Raw genomic sequence first — 12,408 nt, 5'->3', positions numbered from 1 at the left:
TGTAGAACAAGATTTGTCGGGCTTTTATTGCTGTCAGAGTGACGCATTTCATTAGGAAGTGACATTGCCATTTAACATCGCATCTGCATAAGATCTTTCAGGTATGGATCTCCCACTCCCTCTTCCAAGTGACCGCGTCACACCCAAGGAGGTAGGTAGATGCTACAAGCATCAAGGTCTTCATTTTTCAGAGGAAAAATGCACAATTAAGATAAAGTAATTTCACATACTATAACAGTGAATCGGTGACAAATCCCGAAACAGAACCAGGGACAATGTGGACACATTTTTGCCATTCCCTTTATCCACCAGTTTTTTTAGCCTTTCCCTATTATCGTCAAAACACAAAACACACCGTGAACAAGACTGGGCACTGTGGGTAATGCCAGCCAAGTGGGATCCTCCCCTGACCCTCGGCTGTGCTTATGAGGTCACATTTGGGGGACGGTGATGGCACATCAGCTCAAGCGCTCTGGATTTGCTTCCTGTCATAAGAACCAATCATCCTTTTACTCGCTGGACCGCTTTAAGATTCAGGAACCACTCAAAGCTCTGCAGAATTTCAGGCGCCATTTCTTTTATCAATCAGTGTCCTTTTCTTAACTTCAAGCAATTGTATTGTAAGCATCATTGACATTTCACAGTGGATTCAAAGACTTTGCTCCTTAGGGACAGGTTCAAGAGATCTAGTCTTCACAGCTAGGAGTTTGAGGACTATTGCCTGGAATAGAGGCTTCCTGGATCGATTTACAATCACCAATCAAAGCACCTTAACAGGAAGGACTGTGGTCACATGAACTCACAGGAAGGCAAAGGATTTCATGGTTTCAATAGAAGGACACCAAACATGTCCCTGAGAGACATATTTGCTTCCACTAGTCTATCCCCAGGAGTCATTCTAAGGCCAAGAGGAAAGAATAATCCTATGAGGAAAGGTGGTCTCAAATGAATACACTCCAATTCATTACAGTTTCCAGAGGCTACATTTTGGAGAGCCACAGAAAAATGTTAACCAAGGGCCAGGCTTTTATAAAAATATAGCACGCATTTATAAATAAATATCCATGTCATTCAGTCAGTCTACAAACATTGCCGAGTGGCTAAGACATTGCAGTCAAAATGAATGCCAAAATTAGTGGGATCCCAAACATGGGAACTCGCCGTGGATAATTTTTAAGATCAGAAAATTGCCTGACGTCGCTCCCTTTAGAGGAAGTGGTATGACTTCCCCCAGGCCTTCTTTCAGAGATCACATACCAGCATAGGGACCTTATCAAGCTCCCATCCTCAGCTTCAATACATTTATAAGATTGGTTATTCGTGTGCCAGGAAAACCCTGACAGAGAGATGATGTAGAAAAAAATGGTTGTTTTTGGAGAAAATGAGGGTAGGTGGCCACTCAAAATAATTTCTTGTGTAGGTGCACTGAATCTACGTGAGACAAATATGCATCCAACATTGTAGACCTTCTGTTTCTTAGTTTGTCCTTTTTAGATATTACTGAGTAGGCTTTCCTCTTGCAGCTCTAGGGTGAACTCTGGAATACATCATATTAACTGCAAACACATAATCTAACAATGATTTTCATCTGTGTCTAGCCTCTTATTACACATGCACACATTTTCATCCATCTAGCCTCGTATTACACATGTATATATTTGACTATCGCAGCAAAATTTACAACTGGCTGACTTTTCTTCCACATCACAGCATGGCATTACAGGGAGGCCCCGTAGAAATCTGTCCTTTGTGAGCGCGGTCTAGAGTAAATAGTAGGACTCAGGCAAAATAGGCATGGCAGAAGACGGCAACAGTCAGGAGGATGACACCATTGATATTCACGATTGTCCGCCACAAAGGCTTCTCAGACGTGTCCATCATTTTCTCCTTCATTGCTGCCTCTTCTTCCTTGGTCATTTTAGGGCCCTTCTGTTGGTCCAGCCCACAGAACAGGTCATAGAACTTCCTGCAGCATCCTTTGCTCTCCTCGGGGACCTCTGTGTCAGAAAAAAAGGGATAAAAGTGTTATTGGACACAGTGGCAGGCAAAGTTTTCCAAAGAAGACCAATACATTGAGCACCAGCAGAAACTCCCCCCGTGCTCTTGTTTGTAAACATGGAAATTGTATGAAATTGTCAAAGACGATTAATCACAAGGAATGTTAGTAGGTGAGTCCTACATTCTAATGATCATTTAACCGAAGCTGACTTTTCAGTCTTAAAGAATGAATTTTTTTAAAATGAAATGTATGTTGAACTTTCCTCTGGTTCTTACATGCTTCTTCCCTACCCACTAGCATGATCCCAATTCTACCTTACAAATCTGGCTAGACCAGAGGATGTACACCAGTACAGATAAGAAATGGGAACACAGGGAATCCAAGGCGGATGATCCCTTCAGGACCAGTGGTGAAAGTGGCGATACTGGGAGAGTGAAGGGAAAGTGGGGTAGACATTTCCAGAGGGACTCAGTGGGAGGAGGGGGGGGGGGAAGGAGCAGGGAGCAAACAACACCATAGGGGAACAACTAGGGAATTAAAAGCAACAATGAGGAAGACATCCTGGGGGTGTTGGAGCAACAGCAATCTAGCTGAGAGGAATTACTAAGAGGCAGAAGATGGGCAAGTCTGATGGTGGGGCAGGAGGAAGGTAAAAGGAAACAGAGGAAAGGTTTAGGAAGCAAAGCTATGGATATAAGTATAAACATAGGTGTGAACTTATGTAAATATATTAATTCATAAAAATAGAGGTATTGGCCTATGTACATATATTTATATGGCAATACACGGGGGAAGTGGACAGACTTTGGGTCTCTGCTCAAGCCCTCCCTCAACTCAAGAACACTTTGCTCTAACAACCTCACAGTCTGTGATGCTCACCCTCCCAATATGATCTCTAAAGACAAAATGGGTGCAGAAGCAAATGTGGTAAAGAAAGCTGATGGTTCCCGGCTATTAAAGCTACAGCACCTGGGGTCTTAAAGGCTTGAAGTTAAACAAGTGGCCATTTAACAGAGAAGCAACAAGCCCACATGGAAGAAGCACACCAACCTGTGTGATCATGAGGTGTCAATAGAATCAGATAACAGGCATCAGAAGACCCAAAACAAACAAACAACAACAACAAAAACACATTATTGAGAATGAAGTAGGTCAGAGCAGAGACCCAAAACCCATCTGTAGACAATAGGACATCCCCTCACGGGAGGGTCACAAGGAAGAGATGAGTCAACCAGGGTGCAGTATAGCACCGATGATAAACACAGTATTCCTCTGGTTCTTTGAGGTTTCCTCACCCCTCACTATCATGACCTCAGTCCTGCCTTTTAGTTCTGGCTAGACTGGAACCTCTATACTGGTACAGCTAAGAGCTCATGACACATGCAATCCAGGTTAGATAAACCCCTCAGGAACAGAAATGGGAGTAGCGATAACAGGAGGGGAGGGGAAAGCTGAGGGGAGGAAGAGAGGAAGGGGAAACCAATTGCAAAGATCGATGCACAGCCCCACCCCCACCAAGGGGGATGCACAACAGAAACATGGGTGAAGGGAGACAGTGGTGTAAGATATAAAAATAATAATAATTTATCAAGAGATCATGGGCTGGGGAAAAGAACTGATACCAACTGATACTCAAATAGAAAGTAAATGTTTAGAAAATGATGATGCCAACATATGTACAAATATGCTTGATACAATTGATGTATGGAATGTTACAAGAGCTGTAAGAGCCCCCAATAAAATGATCGAAAAAAATTAAAAAGATGTCTAGTGCTGTCACGAACCTCGTAAGTCATCAAGTTGATTCTCTATGCAGCATGCGAGTCCCCTCAATAGCATTCCTGACACATGCAGTACTACTCATTCCCTTTCAAACCACCTCAATTATAAAACTCTTTCTTAATAACAAGGATTGTGGTAATAAAACATTCTTATCGTAAAAAATGTCCTCTCAGTCAATGTTTCTAATAGCGTTATGAGATGTGAACTATTTTAAAGACTGCAGGCTATGTCAGAAGAGCTCCGACTCTCCCCTCATCTCTGGCCCTGCCCCAAATCCAGGCAGGATGCCGTGTTCCTCGAGCACTCACTGAGCACTCTGAAATGAGAAGGGGGGTATGTAGGGTGATTCTGCACTGTCCTCCAGACGTCCCCAAACCCAGTCATCTTTTTCACTCCTACCCCCTTCCTCACTTCCCTCGGAAAAGTGGCCTTGCTAGGACTGTAGATTGTAGAACTCAGAAATAGTCTGTGAATCATAAATCACCGATTTCAAAGGTCTCCTCTGGAGCTTCTGAGATGGTCTCATCTTCTGCATCTAGATCAATTCGCTCCTCTTTGCTGTTTCGGAGAGTCCAGCACAGACGGTGGAGCTGCAGAGAGAGTAAGATGTCAAAAGAGCCAAATAGTGTCTCTCACCAAGAATCTGGAGGAAAGATATGTGCTATGAATGGGAAAGGTACGTAGCCTCTTAGTCTCAGCAGTAACACAGATAATAAGTCCCGTCCTCAGCATGATCACTAAATACGTTGGGAAGTTAAGTATAAACATGTAAATGCAATAGACCTTATGATGTGTGTACAATCAAAGGCTAAGGGACTGCCTTGAACACAGACGTGATCCCATGAGTCAGAACTGGCTCAATAACAATGGGAATTTTGTGTTTATAAGTGAACTCTTATTATTATTGCCGTTAGGTTGCCACTCAGAGTGATCTAATGCAAATCAGAACAGAAACACTACTTGGTCCTGCACCACCTTCACAAGCATTGTGATGAGGGAGCTCAGTGTTGGAGCCAATACATCAATCCATCTCATCAAGGGCCTCCTCTTTTACCTTGTGAGTACCATCGAGTCACGCCCTGCACGATCATCACAATTGTTCTTGGGCTTAAGCCCATTATCGCAGGCTCTGTGTCAATCCATCTTGTCAAGGGCCTTCTTCTACTTTGTTGCCCCTCTACCAAACTTGACGTCCTTCTCCAGGGACAGGTCTCTCTTGACAACCTGTCTGAAGTATGTGAGACAAAGTCTCACCATCCTTGCCTTTAAGGAGCATTCTGCTTGTACTTGTTGGTTCCTTTGACAGTCCATGGTACTTTCAACATTATTCACCAGCACCATAATTCAAATGCAACAATTCTCCTTGGGTCTTCCTCAGTCAATGTCTAACTCTCACATGTATATGAGGCCATTGAAAATACCATGACTGAGGTCAGGCACCCCTTAATCCTCAAAGTAACATCCTTGCTTTTCAACACTTTAAAGAGGTCTTGTGCAGTGGATGTCCCTTCTATTTTACCAAACATGATACCCCCCCCCCAGGGACTGGTTTCTCCTTATAACATTCCCAAAGTATGTGAGACAAAGTCTTGCCATCTTTGGTTTGAAGTAGAATTCTGCCCGTACTTTTTCCAAGACAGATTTGTTGCTTCAGGCAGTCCACTGTGCGTTAATGTTCTCTGCTGACACCATCATCCAAATGCCTCAATTCTTCTGCGGTCTTCTTTGCTCAGCAGTCGTGCAGATTTTCCCAGTGATGTATTTATCAGTTAATTTCTTTACTGTTACTTCCACGAATATTGTTTGTAGATCCAAGCCACATTAAAACCCTGACAACGTTAATCTTTTCTCCATTTATCATGATGTCGCTTTTCCAGTTGTGAGGATTTTAATTTTCTTGACACTGTAGTCTGCACGAAGGACTGCAGTCCTGGCTCTTCATCAGCGGTTGCTTCAAGTCCTTCTCGCTTTCAGCCAACGAGGCTGTGTCACCTGTACGGCAGAGGCTGTTACGAAGCCGTCTTCCAATTTTGATGCCACCTTCTACTTTATGCGGTCCAGATTCTCAGATTATTCACTCAACATGCAGATGAAGTCTGGTGAAAGGACACAACCCCGATGCACACCTTCCCTGATTTTAAACCACACAGTATTACCTTGCTCTGTTCAAATGATTGCTTTTTGTTCCGTGCCTGGGTTCTGTATGAACACAATGAAGTGCTGTGGAATTCCCATTAGTGTTATCCATAGGTTGTTATGATCCACACAGTCAAATGCCTTTGCAATGTCAATAAAGCATCAGCAAGCATCTTTCTGCTGTTGTCTGTTTTCAGCCAAGATCCATCTGGTTCAACAATAATATGCTTCCTCGCATGCCCTCTTTGGAATACAGCTTGAATTTCTGGCATTTTCCTGTTGAATCATCTTCAGCAAATTTTCACTTGCATGTGATATGAATGATATTGGTTGATAAGTTTCACATTCAGTTGGGTCACCACTCTTTGTAATATGTACAAATATGGATCTCTTCCAGTCAATTGGCCAAGTAGCTGCCTTCCAAACTTCTTGGCATAGGTGAGTGAGTTGTTTTATTGAAATATTTCACGGTATTCCATCAATTCCTAGAGGCTTGTTTCTCAAGAATGCCTTCAGTACAGCTTTGACTATTTCCTTCAGTACCATTGATTCTTGATCACATGCTACCTCTTGATATGATTGAATGTTGACCAGTTCTTTTTGGTACAGTGACTCTGCATTCCTTCCAACTTTTTTAGGCTTACTACATCATTGAATATTTTACCCATAGAATCTTTCAATATTGTATTTTGAGGCTTAAAATTTTTTTCTTCAGGTTTTTTCAGCTTCAAATATGACTGTCTTACTTTTTGGCTTTCTAACTCCAGGTCTTTGTACATTTCATTATAATAATTTGTCTTTTAGAGCTTGAAAAATTTCTATTCAGCTCTTTTACTTCATCACTTAGTCCATTTGCTTTAGCCACTTTCTGATCAAGAGCAAGTTCCAGAGTCTCTTCTGACACCCACTTAGATCTTTCCTGTCTCTCTTGTCTTTGAATGACCTTTTGCTTTCTTCGTGTATGATGTTCTTTATATCATCCCACAGCTAGTAAAGTCTTTTGTCATTCATGTACCATATGGCAAAACTGTTCTTGAAATGTTCTCAAAATCCTGGTAGGATATAATCAAGGACATATTTTGGCTCTCATGGATTTGTTTTAATTTTCTTCAACCTCAGTCTGAAATGATATAGGAACAATGAATTGTCTGTTCCAAGGTCATTCCTTGGCCTCATTTTGGCTTCTAATATTGAGCTTCTCCAATGTCTCTTCCTGTAGATGTAGTCAATTTGATTCCTGTGTATTCCATATGTCAAAGCCCATGTGCAGTGGGGGAAGAAAGGTGAGAAAGGGAGAATTGATTGCAATGATAGACGTACATTGCCTCCCACACACACCAGCCAGGGGATGAACAACAGAAACATGGGTGAAGGAAGACAGTGGACGGTGTAAATTATGAAAATAAAAATAATTTATAAATTATCAAGGGTTCATGAAGGTGGGGGAAGGGGAGAATAAAGAGGAGCTGATACCAAAGGCTCAAGTAGAAAGAAAATGTTTTGGAAATGATTATCGCAACATATGTACAAATGTGCTTGATACAATCAATGTATGGATTGTGATAAGAGCTGTAAGAACCCCTAATAAAATTATTTATTAAAAAATTTAAAAGCCCATGGGTAGAGTTGCTGTTTGTGCTTCTGGAAAAAATTGTATTTGCAACATTCTATCATAATAAGTAGCATAGTAGCTTATGCGTTGAGCTAACTGCACGGTCAGTGGTTCAAATCCACAAGCAGCTTCCAAGGAGAAAGATGAGACTTTCTGATCCCATCAGGACTTACAGCCTTGGAAACCCACAGGGATAATTCTACTCTGCCTTATAGGGTCACTAATAGTTGGAATCAACAATAATTTGTTTCTTTTAACACTGGTCCTGGGAAACAAGACCGGACACCTATTTGTCCAGACCAACGGTGTAAGATCAGCTGTTTATGCTATGTTTGCCATCATTGAGGGAAACAATCTTTAGAAGTATGAGTCATATTGAAACAATTGGTATAATTGGAACAATTTCTATTGACTATCTAGAGCAGGAATCAAAAAATCCAGAGAAATTTAAAAATCTATGCAACGTGTGTGTCCCAAGCATGCCTGCTGGCAACTACCTTGCTTTCTCCATTGCAAGCAAAAGTATGGAACTAAATGTGTTTGGGGTTGTGCTACTTTAAAAGACTGAGACATGAGGAAGCAGACAGCCCACCACAGATCTGGCCAAGAGACAATTTGAATATAGAAGCAGTCTTTCTTTAGCAGAGCGGTTGATGATGGCTCTTGAAAATTGGTTTTGACATTTCTTGGGAATTCTGTGGTTGCCTATATTTGCATTTCTGTGTGTGTGTGTGTGTGTGTACTTATAAAGTTAGCAAAATCCATCCTCTTTTTCTACAGAAAAAGACCAGTTTAGATGAACTTTCTAGTTCTGATGCCTTGGAAACCCAAGAAAGTACACTGTCAGCTGTGTTGGATTATTAGATAACGTTTCTATCATAAATATGGTGCCTAATTGGTAAGCTGCAATTGGATTGGAAAAGCCATACATGAACCTTAAACCGAGGGGTTTATCGACAGCTAAAGGATATGAAAAAGGACATTGTGCTTTGTACAGCACAAAGGCAACCAAAAAGAGGAAAGCCCTGGACCAGCTGGATTGACACAGTTGTGGGAACAATGGGCTCAAATACAAGAGCAATGGTGAGGAGGGCGCAGGACCGGGCAGTGTTTTGTTCTGTTGCACACAGGGTCGCTACGAGTCGGAACACACTCAACAGCACCTCACAATAACCAAGAAAAGTCCTTGCGATGTTTGAAACTTTGACTCATTTGGACATTGATATTGGTGGAGATGTCGTGGATTCTGTGGCTTGATTGAGGGGACATGCAAAGGGGATATCACACTTCAGAATTCCTTCGGTGTGGTGATCCTTGTAACAAGACAGGTCCCTTGTCAAGACCATTGGACATTAACGGCCATGAGACTGTTAACAAGAAATACCAGGTCTAATTTGGGACATAAGTCTCTGAACCAAGAACCCCTTATACCCGAACTATCACTTGGGGAGTGGGTCCAGATAAGAACCCCTGGACTAAAATATGAACCGATGTGAGGATTCCCTCCGAAGATGTGTGTCTGACACAGCAGTGCTTCCTATCCAGTATCCTTCTACATGACAAGACAGGCCTATTTCAAGAATGTGGATATAAATGTCTAAACAGCCCACGCCCAGTGAAGATGTGCACTGGAGCACGAACATGGAACAGTAACGGGCCTCCAAAATAGGTACTCACGTGAACATCTGGGATGGGCTTGGTAAAGAGGGATATGACTATGATGGTGATGATCGAAATGACAAAGAGGATGATGGCAAAGTACAAGTAGTGCACACCACAGATAATTGTGGGGCAGTTGCTGGGCTCCATGCAGCTCCCGGTTCCGTAGGCAAATTCAGCAATCATACGGGATATTCCAATAAAAAATCCTAGTATCAGTCCCCAGAAAGCACCCTGTCGAAGAAAACCCGGGATTAGCTAATGCCACACATTGCATAGCTGAACATTCTGTCAGTCCTGAGAATCGGAAGTGAGGAAAGAAAGCGGAGGGAAATGATGTCTCAAGGCCTTCTAAAGCCAGAAGACTTGCGTTCAGATATGATCAAGAATGTTCTGCCAGGCCTTCAGTGCATGTATTTGTCATGTTTCAAGGACATGACTTTATCTGTGTCATAAAAAATTATTCATAATATGAACAAAGTGTCTAATTCACCACCCATCTGTCAGTTTCTTGTACTATGAGGGTTTGCATGTTGCTATGATGGTGGAATCCTGGTAGCATAGTGGTTATCCATTGGGCTGCAATCCGCATGATTGGCAGTTCAAAACCAGCAGCAGCTCCATGGGAAAAAGAGTAGGCTTTCTATTCCCATAAACAGCTACAGTCTTGGAAACCCACAAGGGGGTCACTGTGAGTCAACATTGACCGGATGGCAGTGAGTTTCTGATGGTGGAAGCTATGTCAATGCATTTCAAATACCACATGGTCACCCATAGTGGACAGATTTCAGGGGAACTTCCAGAATATGAAGAACGTTCTAGTATTCCATCTTCATAAACTAGCCAATTAAGACGTTCTCAGTTGAAACAGAACAGCGTCTTACTCCTTTGCTTTGGAAATGCCAGCAGGCAGGACCAATCAGTAAAAAAGGCCATCATGGTTGGTGAAGTAGAGGGCCAATGAGAGTGAGTGCGGTCCTTGAGGATTGTATTATAAGATGCTCATGAGTCAGAGTCAACTAGGTGGTAGCTAACAGCAACAATACAGTGTCGAATAACTGGGATATATTATCAATTCAAGGTGTTCACAATGACAAAAATCTTCCTTTGAACCTTAAAAATAATTTGAACCTCTCTGCCTTCAGGCACCATTGCTACCAGTTTATAGATTAGGTGTATTTGAGTATAAGTCAATTAATCTATATTAATATATTGAAGACATAGAAAAGGAAATTGGGTCTTTAGGGAATGAAAGGAAGGGAACTTTCCCACAAGAATATAAATAAAACTTCCTCTTTACCTTCGTTTATAGGTCCTTCTGTATTTGAACAAACAAAAAATGTGAAATATATTTTTTACCATAAATTCTGTGTTGATATTGATTTTTGGCTCATCTGCACCGAGAGGGTTCTTGTCACAAAGTATGCTCCACTGAAAGTCTGACAGAACTCACCAGGCTTAGTTTTAAAGACTATATTTTAAGAAAGTCAGTGATGAAGTCTATCCATACAGGATGACCAAAAGGTATCTCATTTTTCATAATGTTTCTTAATGGTAAAGTACCAGCTGCTCTTCAACATGCCAGGTATGTTCATGTCCCTGTGTCTCTAAACAGGTCATTCCCTCCACCTGGGAGACTCCAGACGCCTCCCTTCCTGGTAACCCTGGTCTACCTTGAAAGTCCCAGTCCTCCTTCCCAGAGGGAATTACATGGGTGCACCTTCCTTACAGCAGCCGTTGCACTGTGGACACACCTCCAGCAGCAGCAGCACTGACCTTGCTGCTATGCAAGTACTCATTCACTTCTCTGCCACCCTATCTGAACTGAGAGTTTGTCCAGAGCAAGTTTCCGACACCTTTGCGCCTCACTCCATATCAGGTACCTAAGCGTGAACGCTAGGTTGAATAAAATGAGTAAGGAAAAAGAAGAGCCTGGTCCACAGTCACAGTCATTCAAAATATTACTTACTGACCTTGGGGGTGTGTGAAAAGTACTTCCTAAGCCTTTCTCCTTTGACAAACCACTTCTTGCTATCCTTTTGTTTTTATTCTGAATGATACTTACTTGTTCATTGACTCTCTTGCAGAAAATAGCAAGCAGGAAAACGGCTGCGATGGGGGGTCCCAAGTAACTGGTGATGGACTGAATGTAGTCGAAGAGCTGTCCACTTTGTGCCGACTGCACAATGGGCACCCAGGCGATGCTGACGCCAATCAGGACCAGGATGAACAACCTGAGATCAAAGCCCCCCGCAGCAGAGTATCAGATTATACCTCCACATGGATAGACCGATAATACTACGTGCATGGATATTAAAAATACTCAAATCTCACTGTCAAATATGGCCACGGCAAGGAAAAATCATCAGAGAATTCGTTCTTTATGGTTTCACTTTATCTTCCAATGTCAATAAAAACCTACAATGCAGTCCTCGGTAATTCAATGATCAACTAAAACATATTCCACCCCGAGGGGCAGTCGAGCATAAAAACAAGAGTGTGATTTAGTGGCAATTGAGGTACATAATAATGGAGATTAAAATTTAACAATCAGGAGGGGGCGGTACAGTGGTGATGGTGGGGTGGGGTGTAAAAGAGAGACAAGGTCAAGGAATCCAGGAAGAAAAGGAATATTTGGGAACTGATTGAGGTAGCAATGGTGCAACTCTGCTTGACATGATTAAACGATGAAATGATATGATATATGTATTAACTTCCAGTTAATAATAACTCTAAGCGGGGGGGACCTTAAAAACAAAAACAAACAAGAGAATGGATTTACGAGCCAGATAACTTTTCGGTTTAAATTCAAATGCTCTCTGCAATCTCGGTGATGGTCAGCTAGGCTATGATGCCCGGTAGCTAGTCAAGCATAACCATCCTAACGGATGGTATAAAGCGCTACCTGTGACCCAAAGCAAATGATAGTCCCCAAATGAGTGGGCCTCGGCGAATCAGATGAAGGCCTTAAAAGCAGAGAGTGAGTGTTCCCCAGGATGTATGCTGCCTCTGGACAATAAATAAGCATTTTTCCAGACCTCTTCGGTCTGACATTCAGATTCTGTGACACAAGACTAGATGGCAAGACCCTCTAGCCTGTCAGGTAACCTACCAATTTTAAACGTGTCTGACTTCCACAGTGGTATGAGCCAAATCTTCACTCTACAGAGGCAGATACACACACATATACACACACGCACAAACACAACACCAGTTGCCA

The 12,408-nt window shown here is 42.2% G+C and overlaps 1 protein-coding gene across 1 annotated transcript in view; it reads right to left on the bottom strand.

Annotated features, from left to right (window-relative positions):
* Positions 1–12,408, bottom strand: part of SLC5A1 (solute carrier family 5 member 1) — a 62,245-nt gene continuing 49,837 nt past the window's right edge. Inside the window, exons 12-15 of the mRNA XM_004716703.2 lie at positions 11,254–11,422; positions 9,207–9,422; positions 4,266–4,371; positions 1–1,997 (exon numbers count right to left, since the gene is read on the bottom strand). Of these exons, the coding sequence (XP_004716760.1) occupies positions 1,780–1,997; positions 4,266–4,371; positions 9,207–9,422; positions 11,254–11,422 (709 nt within the window). The 3' untranslated portion in view covers positions 1–1,779. The remainder of the gene's footprint in view (positions 1,998–4,265; positions 4,372–9,206; positions 9,423–11,253; positions 11,423–12,408) is intronic.

Source organism: Echinops telfairi, unplaced genomic scaffold, assembly GCF_000313985.2.
Source record: "Echinops telfairi isolate 266 unplaced genomic scaffold, ASM31398v2 ScPeMD7_29;HRSCAF=101, whole genome shotgun sequence".
Lineage (NCBI taxonomy): Eukaryota > Metazoa > Chordata > Mammalia > Afrosoricida > Tenrecidae > Echinops > Echinops telfairi.
This window is presented reverse-complemented; position numbering and strand designations above follow the sequence as displayed.